Here is a 12,955-nt window from a genome sequence, read left to right on the forward strand (position 1 = left end):
ATGTGTTTGACAACCATTAAAGAGATGTGTTCAAATTCAACCTGTGTCACCGGATTTTCTGGATTTTTTTTTGTTTTTGGTGTGAAGTACATACCAGTACAAAACTTGCCCTGGGGCAACCTACTTATTGCTGTTGTGTGGTATTCATATCAGTGCTTCATTTAGGTATCTCAGGACAACCAAATTCTGTGGTGATGTACCTTAAATCGTATGATAATGTACTACTGACAACACATCCCATTATCTTTATAGCCTACTGTTACTACTGCTATTACTGCTACTTCTACTGAAATGAAAACTAAGTAAAATATATATATAGGCTATATGAAAATAGACCTTTAATAGGTAGCCCACACCTTCCCTACCTCTTTACCTGTGGGACAATGTTACACAGATACTTGTAAACAAACCCCCCACCCCTACCCCACCCCACCCCCACCCCACACACACACACACACACACACACCCACACACTCCACCTCAACCACACACACACACACACACACACACACACACACACAACTAACCTGATAGGTCTTAATACTTGTATTCCTTAGACAGCCACCCAACCCCTCCCAACGTAAAACAATGCCATCTCACTCTCGCCCTCTGTCTCTCTCTCTCTCTCTCCCCCTCATTACCTTTGGGGAAATGACGACGACACTTCCTGATACACCTGGTGCAGGTCAACAATAACACCTTATGCTGAAGATGCCGGCGGTGATAAGCGCACATTTTACATCCGCAACAGCATGAAAGGAGAGAAGATTACGAGTTTCAGACTGAAAAACAAACAATTGTGTAAGTAGACTCACTACTAAATCCCGACAACCTCGTTGCAAATTCAAATTTAAATAGCCTGTTGAATGTCCTCAGCTGCAGGGGGAAGTTAATGTCAACATAAACCATAATGCTGTTTAACAATTTCGGCTCAGTTGAAACGTAGTTTACGATTGATATTCCACATTAGCCTTCGGCTGCACTAGTAGACATAGGCTGTTTGCTCCCCGGTAGCCCCGACGCGTGCCTTTCTCTCTTAATTTGGAGAGAACTTTCCGCCAAACTCCATTAAAAAATCTGACAGTTTAATGTTGCATTGCTAATCGGCAGAAGTGCAAACATGGTAGAACATGACTTAAGAGCTTTAACGAATCGTTTTGGTATTTGGGTAAATTCGGCACGTATGATCCACCCAGCAGCACTTTATTTCAATAGAATCTCATTTTTAGAAGTGGTTCGTACTGCTCCGCTTCTGTTTTGGTGGGAAATTGTGTAAATTACAGGCGAACCAACCAATTACAAAAGTTAACATTTTCTTGCTGCTGGGTGTATTTGATATATGCTGAATTGAAGAGTAGTTCCTAACGATTTGTTAAAAGTCTTAAGTCATGTCCTTCCAGGTATGTACGTTTGCCGACAAGCAATGAAACATTACAATGACAGATTTTTAAATGGAGTTTTGGGTCTCTCAAATCAGAGAACAGCACTGAAAAAATATAAAATTAACCCTGCTTTATGTAGCCTACTGCAGGATTTTATGGACTTTCCAGTAATATCCCATCTCTGCTGCTCCTTTCCTCACCAGACTGCGACTCGTTTCCTACCAGGAAGTAAGGTTGGAGGAAACGAGGAGAGGAAAGGAGGGGAGTGGATAAGCGAAAGAGGAGAGGTGAGCAGAAACGGGACAAAAATGCTTCCCATCACTGCGATTACTGATGCAATGGCCCTATCAATCAAGGCCATAGGCAAGGCAAATTTAACGTCTGCAAACATTTTACACATGAATATGGGCTAATGCAAATGTTAAAGGATTGTATAGTTTACCTTTCAACTAGCCATTAAGGTATATTGTGATAATTCCTTTCTAAATTTAAAAAAATAATAATTTTTCTGTATTGTATTATACATATTCTCTAATATACAATTAGATTGTAATTATTGTCTGGTTGAAAAGAAACATATTCAGTTACATTTTCAGAAAAGCATTTATTTATGCCTTTTTGCCTTAAAAGAGCATATTTCCATATAACTTGCATCAGTTTAATACTAAGAATTTGGGTAAGTTTAGGTGGGTTAACCCTAACCCTTCACTACATCCCTGTATATGTTCATTTTAGGCTTCTCACTCACTTATGTAGCTCTACTTCCAGCTGGAATACATGTGTAAATGGTTTGTTGCAGCATGGGTGAGTCTATGAAGGCTCAGCTGGTCAGCGCCATCCATCTTCAGGAGGTGGAGCTGGAGGAGAACCCTCACCACCGGCCGCCTCCAGACTTCAAGAACAACAATGGTGAGTCCCACTCACTACTTTCTACTTGACAACACCGCTCATCTTATACCCTGACTGGCATTTATTCTCCCAACACGAGCATTTTAACATCTTTCTAGATCATTATGAAGAGATTAAAAATGTGATGTAAAAATGATGTAAAAATACACCTGTCTTGTCAGCTTCAATTACAAAGTGGGGCTGTAATAGAGAAAAGCGTCCCATCCCCGCTAATTGAGATGCCTCAGAATAGATAGAATAACGTCATCTTACATGATTTCTGGGTTTTTTACGTTAATTTTTTTCCAACAATTACCCCTCGCTGCTAGTTGGAGCGGCCGACGTGCAAAGTTGCGTCGTGCAGCCGTCACAAAGGAAAAATGACTTTTTCACCTTGTTAGCTAATTTTCCATAACATAATATATAGCTATTTAACAATAAACACCAAAAAATGTATGATAATTTTACTTTCTTGTGTTTTATATCAAATTCCCATTACTTTTACCTCCTGGACAGTGAAGTATGTTTTTGTGGTTACTTCATGGTGTATCAGTAGAAATTCACTGTGCTTTCTACTTGAGAATACTGCTCATCTTATACCTTGACTGGCATTTATTCTCCCAACACTAGTATTTTAACATCTTTCTAGATCATTATGAAGAGATTCCCGCATTATGCCCCGCCCCAACATCCTGATTCAACCAGAAACGCATCAAATTAGGGAAGCGAGATGCTCTCAAAATGCCGTTTGATGGTGACTTTAATGCGTGATGTTGCATTGTGTTGTGATCCAGCAGAGCAGACCTACACTGTGGAGGAAGCAGTGGAGACCATTGGCTTCGGACGCTTCCACATCCTGCTGTTCATTATCATGGGCAGTGCCAATGTGAGTGTGTGGGGTTTTTCTAACTTTATCAAAACCATAAAAAATGCTCTTCTCTGTCGCTTTCTATCTATATAAATATGTGTGTGTGTGTGCTCAGATAGTGGAGGCAATGGAGATCATGCTGTTGGCAGTGGTGTCTCCTGAGATCCGCTGCGAGTGGCGTCTAGATGACTGGCAGGTTGCTCTGGTCTCCACGGTGAGTTATACAACTAATCATTGCATTCAGACCAATACTGCGTTGTATTATAAACTTATTAGCCTAATGCGCCTCACTCCATTTCACTCAGATGGTGTTTCTGGGCTTCATGGTGTGTGGAGTCCTGAGTGGATACATCGCAGACAGATACGGACGCTGGAAGGTTGGTGGTACTGGAGATGTTCCCCAATTTTGACGATGTTTTATGTCTATGTGTGCACTGATTTTCTGATTTTGTGTGTGTGTGTGTGTGCTGTGCAGGTGGTATTTTGTGGTTTTGTGTGGAGTGCCTACTTTTCCCTGCTCACCTCCTTTGCTCCCTCCTACGGTTGGTTCATCTTCCTACGCAGCATGGTGGGCTGCGGTGTGGCCGGGGTCTCTCAGGGGTGAGGACACACACACACACACACACACACACACACACACACACACACGCACATCCGGACACGTTTCCAGAAATATACTGATTTTACGACACCTCTTCCCCACTTCAGGTTTGTCTTGAAGACAGAATTCATCCCGGCAAAGTACAGAGCTTTCCTTCTGCCTCTGGCCTCCGTAAGTCTCCAGGGTGTACAAAGTGACACCATTATTTCTGGTGTTTGTTCATCCAAACCTGTCAGGATCACTGTTATATGAGGAAAATGAATTCTTCATTTAAAAGCCCAGTGAGTTTCTCTACTGTTAACTCAGTGGGGTGGGTCATTCTGCCTTAAGGCCTACCTAAAACAATGTCATTAGTCTGGATTTCAGTGGAGAGTTTTAGTGTCCTATGCTGTTTCAGAGGCTTTTGTTGGAGCCCCATGTATAACACTCCTCCTCCAAAATCCACATGCTCTGTCTGTCCGCAGGATTAAGAGGATGATTCTGTGGTACTTGAGACTTCAGACACATGTAAGCACATCGGACACAAATTGGTTAAAACGGTGCTCAGAACTCAAAAGGACCATATGTTTTTAGGGCTATCATCATCACTGCTTGGACTGCTTACACAGATCCTGTCAGGATCTGTGTAACTCTCTCCTGATCTAGAAGTCATGTGTAGCGTGTTGACTCTTTGCATAGAGTGAGGAAGAGTTGTTGCAGGTTGAAACATGTCATTTTTTTCTGTGCAGTGTGTTGAAACGATCCCTTGAAGATGGAAACTGTGTTGTCACGTGTTCTTTAGGGAACATAATACTTTAGTACTTCAGTAAAAAGAAACAGTTTTGCATTTATACAACAAGGAAACTCTGGGACTGTGAATTGGTCTCGATCCCTTCCACCTTCAGGCGCGATATTTCAGACACCATTGGTCCAATTTTGATGAAACTTCGGGGAATGATGCATCTCACTACTGAGTTCTGAGTGTCATTTACAAGACTATAGTAATTGGCCCAAGGGCAGCACTACATTGTCTGTTTAGTTGTCCGTCCATTGTGTGAGATGTTTCAGACAACACTAGTTTGATTTTGATGGGATTTCGGGGAATGATGCATCTCACTACTGAGTTCTTGGGGGGGAATGATGCATCTTGCCTTCTCATTTCTGAATCCTATCCTTGTTCAACAAATTTGCCTCTGGGACCGTAAATGTAGGTCATGCTGGATATTCTACCATTTGGAATTTTCCCTGAAGGCATTTTCATTTTACTACCCATCGGGTAGTAAATACATACCAGTTTTGTACTGGTATGTACTTCACACCGGGGGGGGGGGGGGGGTATTATTGCTTAATTGTTATTGATTGGGCGACTGCGTCATTGGTGCGGGACAATATGTTCACTGTTTCAGTGTATCCTGTTTCAGTTTTGTTATTTCCCTGGGAGGGAATTCTGAACATAACAAGCATATTCAAAATTCTGTAAATTCAAAGCACCTTAAAAATTTGAGTAGTGCATGCAGACACATTGTGAAATACAGCCAAATAGGGGGTTAGATGCTTTTAGTTGCAAAAAAGAAGTAATAATGCCTGATCATATCATATCATATCACTGTTTTTTTAAATGCCCATTTGGCACACAGGTGATTTTGGTTTGGATAAACAAAGTTTTAGTGCATTTCCAATGTCTTTTCTAGGTGAATTTGACAGTAACCAAAGTAACTATGACTTTATTTTCTGACTACATTTAAAATGATTGACATCACCATTGCCATCTCCATCATCATCAACACTGCCAACACAGGCACCGCCACAAATTGTGATCCTGTGTGTGTGTGTGTGTGTGTGTGTGTGTGTGTGTGTGTGTGTCTGCTGTCACCGTAGATCTTCTGGATGCTAGGGTCCATGCTGATCATCATCCTAGGAATGACAGTGGTTCCCACCCTGGGCTGGAGATGGATGATCCGTCTTTCCGTTGCTCCCAGCATCATCCTTATTTTTCTATTCAAGGTGGGGCGCGTTCAGGACTGACCTAACCCGTTGTTGACTCCATGCCTTAGCTTGACTCTTCAGCATCATTGGGAGAAGTCTTGAAATTGATGCATGCTTCCACGTCTTCTCTCTACACGTGTCTATAGTTCATTCCAGAGTCGGCCCGTTACAACGTGTCTGCAGGTAATATAAAGGGCGCTATGGAGACTCTCCAAAAGATTGCCAGGATGAACAAAGCTTACCTACCACCTGGACGACTGGTAGAACCGGCGGTGGTAAGTTAATATCTGTGGCTAAGAGACTTGACTTTGGATGTTAATTTGAAGACCTGACAGTGATGTGTCCGGTAGTGATGGATGTGTCCATGTTGTGTGTGGGTTTCTGTGTTTCAGAGTGAGAGGGGCAGTTGGCGTATCCTGCTCAGTCCATCATTCAGGAGGACGTCTCTACTGCTGTGGTACACATGGTAATGCTTCCCTTCCTCTTCATCCTCCTCTTTTTCTAATCGTCCAGTCCTAGATGAAGACCATGTAGGTTTCTCCCCAACTCTGTGCACTAGGTTTTGACCAATATTGTAGTCCAATATTTAATACGTGTGTGTCTTAGGTTCGTAGCGTCCTTTTCCTACTACGGCTCCGTGCTGAGCAGTTCAGAGCTGCTGGAGAAGAACTTGCTGTGCATGACGGACGCCGACCGGGAGCACCGGGTCAAGCACCGCCATGAGGACGGACTGTGCTACTGCATCCCCTTCGCACTCGGCGACTACCAGACCCTGCTCATCAGCTGCCTGGGCGAGGTCGCACGTGAGTGAAGGATGGGAGTGGAGTGTGTGTGTGTGTGTGTGTGTGTGCAAGAGACAGATTTTCACTGTTTAAAGGAATACACTAAGTTTTAAGCAGATTGTCCCGTTAGTCACCTTACCTGTTAAGTGATGAGAAAATAGACACCAAATCATCCATGTGTGGATGATTTGGTGATTTATTTCTAAAAAGCAACTAGCAACAATTCTAGTTGCTGGGAACAATGTTAATATGTTGACTCCCATTTGGCAACAAATCGGTACAGGTGATGCCAATGCATGAGCATTTGCTCTACTTGCTTGTCTAATCCAAGAGGTCTGAGATCCCAGCACTTACATACACAGCGTAGCCCCTAGCGCAGGGAGAGCAGGATTGGTCTAGCTAATATATTCATATGCAAATCAGTACTAACACAGTATGTTATTTTTCATAAATGTAGCGGTACATCATATTTTGTGTGCATTTTACCAAACACAAAACTACCAGACTTGGCTGCATATCATTATATTGCTTACAAAGTGAAGTGTTAGCATGAAGCCTACTATGACTCAACATAGTGTATGCTAAAGTGTTAGCATGAAGCAGGAGCCAATGTTTGTTTCATTTTTATGCCAACGATACTGTCATTTACTGCTGTGGTGCCACCCTTGCTCAATCACTTGAGTATTTGCAGTCTGCTTTTGGTATTGTAGAGTCACGGTTGTTTGATCTGAAACTTGTGTTGAATGCTGCAAAAACTAAATTGATGTTGTTTTCGAATGCCAGGAAGACATTAGCTTCTCTTCCTAACATTGCAACCTTACAGGGCAGTCAGATTGAATTAGTGTCACAATACAAGTATCTAGGTATTTTAATTGATGATCGTTTAACTTTTAAACTTCACATTGAAAACTTAGTAAAGAAACTAAAGCTTAAGATAGGTTTTTATTTTAGAAACAAATCCTGCTTTTCCTATGCTGCCAGGAAAAAATTGGTTGAGGCTACGTTCCTTCCCTTGCTTGACTATGGTGATCTGTTGTACATGCACGCCTCTGCCCAATGCTTGCATTGGCTGGATACTGTGTACCACAGCGCTCTGAGGTTTGTCACAGGCTGCAAAGCTCTCACTCACCATTGCACTCTATATGCCAGAGTTCAGTGGCCTTCACTGGCCTTGCGCAGACTTACTCATTGGTACATATGTATTTATAAGTCCATCCTTGGTCTGCTCTCCTCTTACCTTTGTGGGTATATCTCACTCAAAACTAGTAATTATTGTTTGCGCTCAATTGACACCCTCTTACTGTCCGTCCCTAAGGTTCGCACTGAATTTGGCAAACGGGCCTTTATGTTCTCCGCCCCTGCAGCCTGGAACCACTTGCAGACAGATTTGCAGCTAGATGAGCTGATCCCGATTAGGGCATTCAAAAATGTAGTGAAGGGTTTGGAGGCAAATTCAATTGGAATTTGTAATTGCTTCCTTAGCTAGACCCGTTTCCTCCTGTCTGTCTTTTAGGCATATGATTCTGTGAGTTACTACTGTATGTTTTGTTTTATGTGCTTTTAATGTTTGCTTGTATGTTGTTTGAAATTCTGTATTGCTGCTATCTTGGCCAGGGCTCCCTCGAAAAAGAGATCTTGTAATCTCAATGGGACTCACCTGGTTAAATAAAGGTTTAATAAAAAATAATAATAAAATAATGATCTACCGGCGACCAATGGTTGATTTGGTGTCTATGTTCTCATCACTGAACAGGTAAGTTGACCAACAGAACGAGCTCCCTCAAAACCCTTGTATTCCTGTAACACATATCTAACATTCCTCTCATTCCCCCCCCCCCCCCTCCCCCCTCCCTCCCTCCTCTCTCTCTCTCTAGTCATCCCTCTAAACATCGGTCTGTTGAATGTCCTCGGACGGAAGATGAGTTTGACGGTGCTGCAACTCCTGTCGGCCCTGTTATTCATGTTGGTCAACATCTGCACCACCATGTATGAGATGCACTCACTCACCCAGTCCTTCACTCACCCTCTATTATTACAATTTCTGTTTCAGTGTCTTGACAGCTTTCTGTTTCCCTTTGTTTGCCTCTAGGTTTGGTTTCACTGTGCTGCTCTTCTTGCTCAGATCTCTGGTCTCCATGAATTTTAATGTGGTCTATATTTATACTGCTGAGGTACGCAAACATTACTTTTTTATACTTGTATAAAACACACTGCTGATTATATTGGAGATTTGGAGATTTTTTGCCAATATTGTCACTTGTATATAATTATGTAGACAGTATATGTATATGTGTATATGCATGGCTTACACGTCTTTTTTCCATCTAAGGTGTATCCCACCGTAGCACGTTCTCTAGGAATGGGCTTCTGTACCTCCTTCAGTCGCATTGGAGGCATGATCGCGCCCTTCATAGCTCAGGTATGTTCATGGCCCCATCGATGGTTCTTTTGTCAGCAAAAGAAAGTTAAATTTACACCAACATCTATATCACAACTCCTGTTTTGTGTCCCACCTAGGAAGCATTCAGTTTGGTTTCACTGGGGACACAAAATGGTGCGAGTTAAATCACCCCATTGATGTCTTATGTAAATGTGTGTTGTAGGTGTTGATGTCAGAGTCAGTAATACTGGCCCTGTGTCCCTTTGCTGTGGCCTGCGTAATCTGTGCAATTGGAAACTTTCTACTCCCCATTGAGACCAAGGGCCGAGCGCTTCTGGTAAAACATCATCTATTGTTTCCTCACCTAACCTTTTGTGTAGAGTTTATTTTCTCCTTTGTCGTGGGTTTAATCTTTAATGCACTTCTTTTTCTTTTCAGCAAACCTCCTGATGTTGCCATCGATAGAAGATATCTATAGTTTGTAGGCTATTTTATTATTGATGTACATCTAATGTAAAAATATTAAATATGTTACTTACATCAACTGTCCTTGTGCCTTAATTATTCCAGTGGGTCGGGAGAGTTTTTTCAGAATATGGGCCATAAAGTGAGTTTTGAAAGCCAGAAAGCAATCAGCTGACAAATTTTTATGTTTCTTGGCATTGTTCCTTGTTTTTTATGATTTTGTCACACTGCCAAGTATACTTTCAAATCAGTTCAGTCATTAAGATGTAAAGAACGACTCTGTCTCTCTTCAACACTAGATGGAGACATCTGCTGGCTATTGTATAGTGAGCAGCATAGTCTCCGTCAGTGGATTAATGTGGATTTGACACCCTGAGAGCCTGTGGGGATTATTTAAAATAAGAGGAGATATTCCCTTCTAGCCCATTCAATCCCACTTTTCATAGATGCACAACTGAGGGACACCACTATGTAGTGTGTGTGTGTGTTTGTGCAAAGGGTAGAGTATGACACTCAAGCTGGGAGTCGACCATCCTGTATCAGTCAGCGAAGGCAGTCTAAGCTGCAGTGTAAACCAGTAGGTCAACCATAGATTAAACCTTCTCTGACTTCTGACCTGGGTGGGTTAAAGGAAGCAAAAAGAAATGTGTGTGTGGGAGAGAGAGGTAGATCCACTGATTATGCACACACTTAGAGTGGGATACTTATCTACAGGGTTGGGTAGTAACGGAATACTTGTAATGGCATTATGTATTGTAAATACAAAAACATTTTAACTGTATTCCATTACGTTGCCTAAAAAAATACAGATTACAGACACTTGTGAAAAATTATAGGATTTCTTCTGGGAAGCTCAGAAGGCCATTTAAATAGTGGCAGGTGTTATACGTCTTTATAAAATGTGCCAAGATAATTTAATGAAATAAATTTCATGAACTTCAGAATTTTTCACTTTTTTCTTATCTGTACCTGTACTTTTTATACCTCAGATTTGCCAAAATAATTTGAAAGTAATCAGAATACAGTACTGAGTTTGGACAATCCCTTGAATTACATTACTGATTACAATTTTGATGAGGTGATTAGTAACTGTAATGTAATACATTATAAAGTAACCCACCCAAACCTTATTCTGTTCTATGGTTGATTGTTGATCAGTTAGATCTAGTTAGGCTCATTCTCTCTAAAGTCCTTTGAGACATGCATGGAGAAAGGGCTATATAAATAAACAAATTTGAACTTGAACTTATGCATATATGCAAATTGTAACCTAGGGGGGGATGAACACTAGGCAACAGGCAAGGTAAAGTTTGGCTGTGGCTGGTAAGTTTGTCTATTCTACCAGACACTTTGGCAGGTAAAGGTAAGTTTTGGAATGCACTCTTGGCTCTTGCCTCTTTCCTGTTAAGTCAGTCTAGTGATCTTTCTCTCCCTCCAGCACACGTTCCCAGGGAATGATCTCTGCCTTCCTGATCCTTCTCTCTTTAAGCTCGTTAGGTTCCCAGTCTATCCCCTCCAGACTTGTCGGATTAGTGTGTGTGTCTGTCTGCCCGTGTAAGATGCTTTGTGGGAGGAGTCTGTGCTGGACGGTTCCCTCCCCTGACCTTGGTCAAGCAGTAATGTGTGTGTATCTGTTTGTATTTGGTCACCAGAGAGGGAGAGGGGGGCTAGGCTGCTACATAATGCAGTGCCCACCGTTCTAGAGAGTGTGTGAGAAAGTGTTGAGGAGCTGGCCTAAAGGCTGCAGTGCCCACTGCAGTGCAGGTCTGCGGTGAGGTGTGGGCCAGATTCACTGTGGTTAAAAGGGGATTTAAACTTCTACCTGGCAACCTGCCGCCAAAGATGGATACGACCAGGGGACAGAAAACAACCCAGTGAACAGTAAGTACAATGTGGAACTGTGTGTTGTTTTAACACCCTTAATTCAATTTCTATTGATGGCTGAGAACATGATGCATCTACTGTGTGTGTGTGTGTGTGTGTGTGTGTTAAGCTAGCCATTAGGAATCCATAGGGATTCAAAAGTTTCTGAAGATTGTGGAGGTTTAGTGGGAATTCCAGTAAGTATGAATGAAGTGTTTCAATAGGTTGTTGGTAGGGATGGGACGATATGCTTATCTCACAATATAATTCGATACGTGAAATGGGGTTCACGATTCAATACAACCACGATATGATGTAATAAATAAAAGTTCAATGACAACAAAGTATGACTGTGCAGAATTATGTTTATTTCTGAGCCACAAATCTTTCTAGTGATGGCATTGTCTTGCTATAATGTAAACAACAACAATTGAGCTTGTGAAATTGTGATGGGCAAGCCATCTCATTTGTGATTACTACAGCAGAATAAAATGGAGCTAATACTACGATTCATTTTTATGCCCCATGATACGTATTGTCATTCATATATCATCCTGTTCCTAGTTGTTGGTGAGAGGTGCAGCCAATTGGCAATGACAACATCACAATGAGCTTTCCTTGTGTTTTTAGCCTGTTAAATGGTGTTTAGTATTGCATTGTATTGTATTGTCTTAGGGTTACCACATGTTCAGTTCTATATCTGGATTACCACAGTGTTGTTAATTGTTCCTGGAGAATGAGATAATGTCAGTATTGTTTAATGAAACTTAATAACTCAACTGACCATGTGTGTCTGTGGGTGTGTATGTGCAAACACCCATCCACTCTTTGTCTTGGTGCTTGGTGCGGATGGATCTGTAATGTGTGAGGGTCATTGTGCTCCGTCTCGGTTGTATTCAAACACACACGCACGCACACACACTCATTCACTCTCGCTCTATTGTTCTACCCCCCACTGGCCCTGCCATCCACACATACAGTGTCACTCAAATAAATATGATTAGGCTACAATTTGGTAATGTAACTTGAAAATAGCAAAATTGTTATAAAACTAATTGTTATAAAAGTAAGCTACAGTGGTCAGCTTCACACAACGGAGGTTCCAAATGGCAGCAAGAGGTAACTGGCTGAAATATTTTGCTCATGTTTACCATGCTTTATACCAATGGATACCAAAGGGACGAGAGGAAAAAGATGTTGTTGGTGAGTCCAGCTTTCTCTAGACAGAGTGCTGCTCACTGCTGTTTAGGTTTAGGTGACAGTTTGTATTTCACTCTTAGGTTTCAATTTGTCACTTCCTGTAAGCAGGGAAGATTTCCTGCCAGTGACCTGACACCAGAATTTAATTTGGGCAAACAGGGAGAATCTACAGGGTTTCTTGATAACACAGGTGCATTTTTACATAAAAATCTTGCCTACTGCAGCTTTAAGACTACATGTACCATTAAACCCTTTGGCCAGCAGGAGGTCAGCTTTATCCAGTAGGGAGTCTTACCTCCATCCTGGTTGGGCACGGAGTGATATCCAGATATTCACGCTGGGAGAAAACTTCAGTGTGGTTTCAATACAATATATATTTGAATCTTGCTTCACACCACATCAAAAGACAGGATTATCTTGGGCTAGATGTAGTATCGGTTGTATAATGTCTCTGTCCCTTCCAGCTGACCTATCAGAGACGGCAGAAGCCGAGCTGGAGTCAGTAAGTGACATCATCAGCAGGAGACGCCCTGCCCGGGGTGCCCTGCCTCTGGGATTGCC

General features: G+C 41.9%; 1 protein-coding gene across 4 annotated transcripts; it reads left to right on the plus strand.

Moving 5' to 3' along the window:
* The first annotated feature begins 655 nt into the window (after positions 1-655).
* Positions 656-9,410, plus strand: svopl (SVOP-like). Of its 4 annotated transcripts, none has more exons than XM_071920534.2 (17): positions 657-801; positions 1,586-1,669; positions 2,182-2,291; positions 3,065-3,156; positions 3,254-3,352; positions 3,444-3,515; positions 3,614-3,738; positions 3,847-3,910; positions 5,597-5,722; positions 5,851-5,979; positions 6,097-6,170; positions 6,311-6,507; positions 8,361-8,472; positions 8,576-8,657; positions 8,816-8,905; positions 9,090-9,203; positions 9,305-9,410. In XM_071920534.2, the coding sequence occupies exons 3-17, from the start codon at positions 2,183-2,185 to the stop codon at positions 9,314-9,316; spliced, it is 1,497 nt and encodes a 498-aa protein (XP_071776635.1). In that variant the 5' UTR covers positions 657-801; positions 1,586-1,669; position 2,182; the 3' UTR covers positions 9,317-9,410. The 4 variants fall into 4 exon arrangements, with proteins under 4 accessions (XP_078138207.1, XP_071776638.1, XP_071776635.1 ...); XM_071920535.2 differs by having other exon boundaries at positions 3,068-3,156; XM_078282081.1 differs by lacking the exon at positions 1,586-1,669 and having other exon boundaries at positions 656-801.
* The last annotated feature ends 3,545 nt before the right edge of the window (positions 9,411-12,955 follow it).

The sequence above is a fragment of the Centroberyx gerrardi genome, chromosome 24, assembly GCF_048128805.1.
Source record: "Centroberyx gerrardi isolate f3 chromosome 24, fCenGer3.hap1.cur.20231027, whole genome shotgun sequence".
NCBI classification, from domain to species: Eukaryota; Metazoa; Chordata; class Actinopteri; order Beryciformes; family Berycidae; genus Centroberyx; species Centroberyx gerrardi.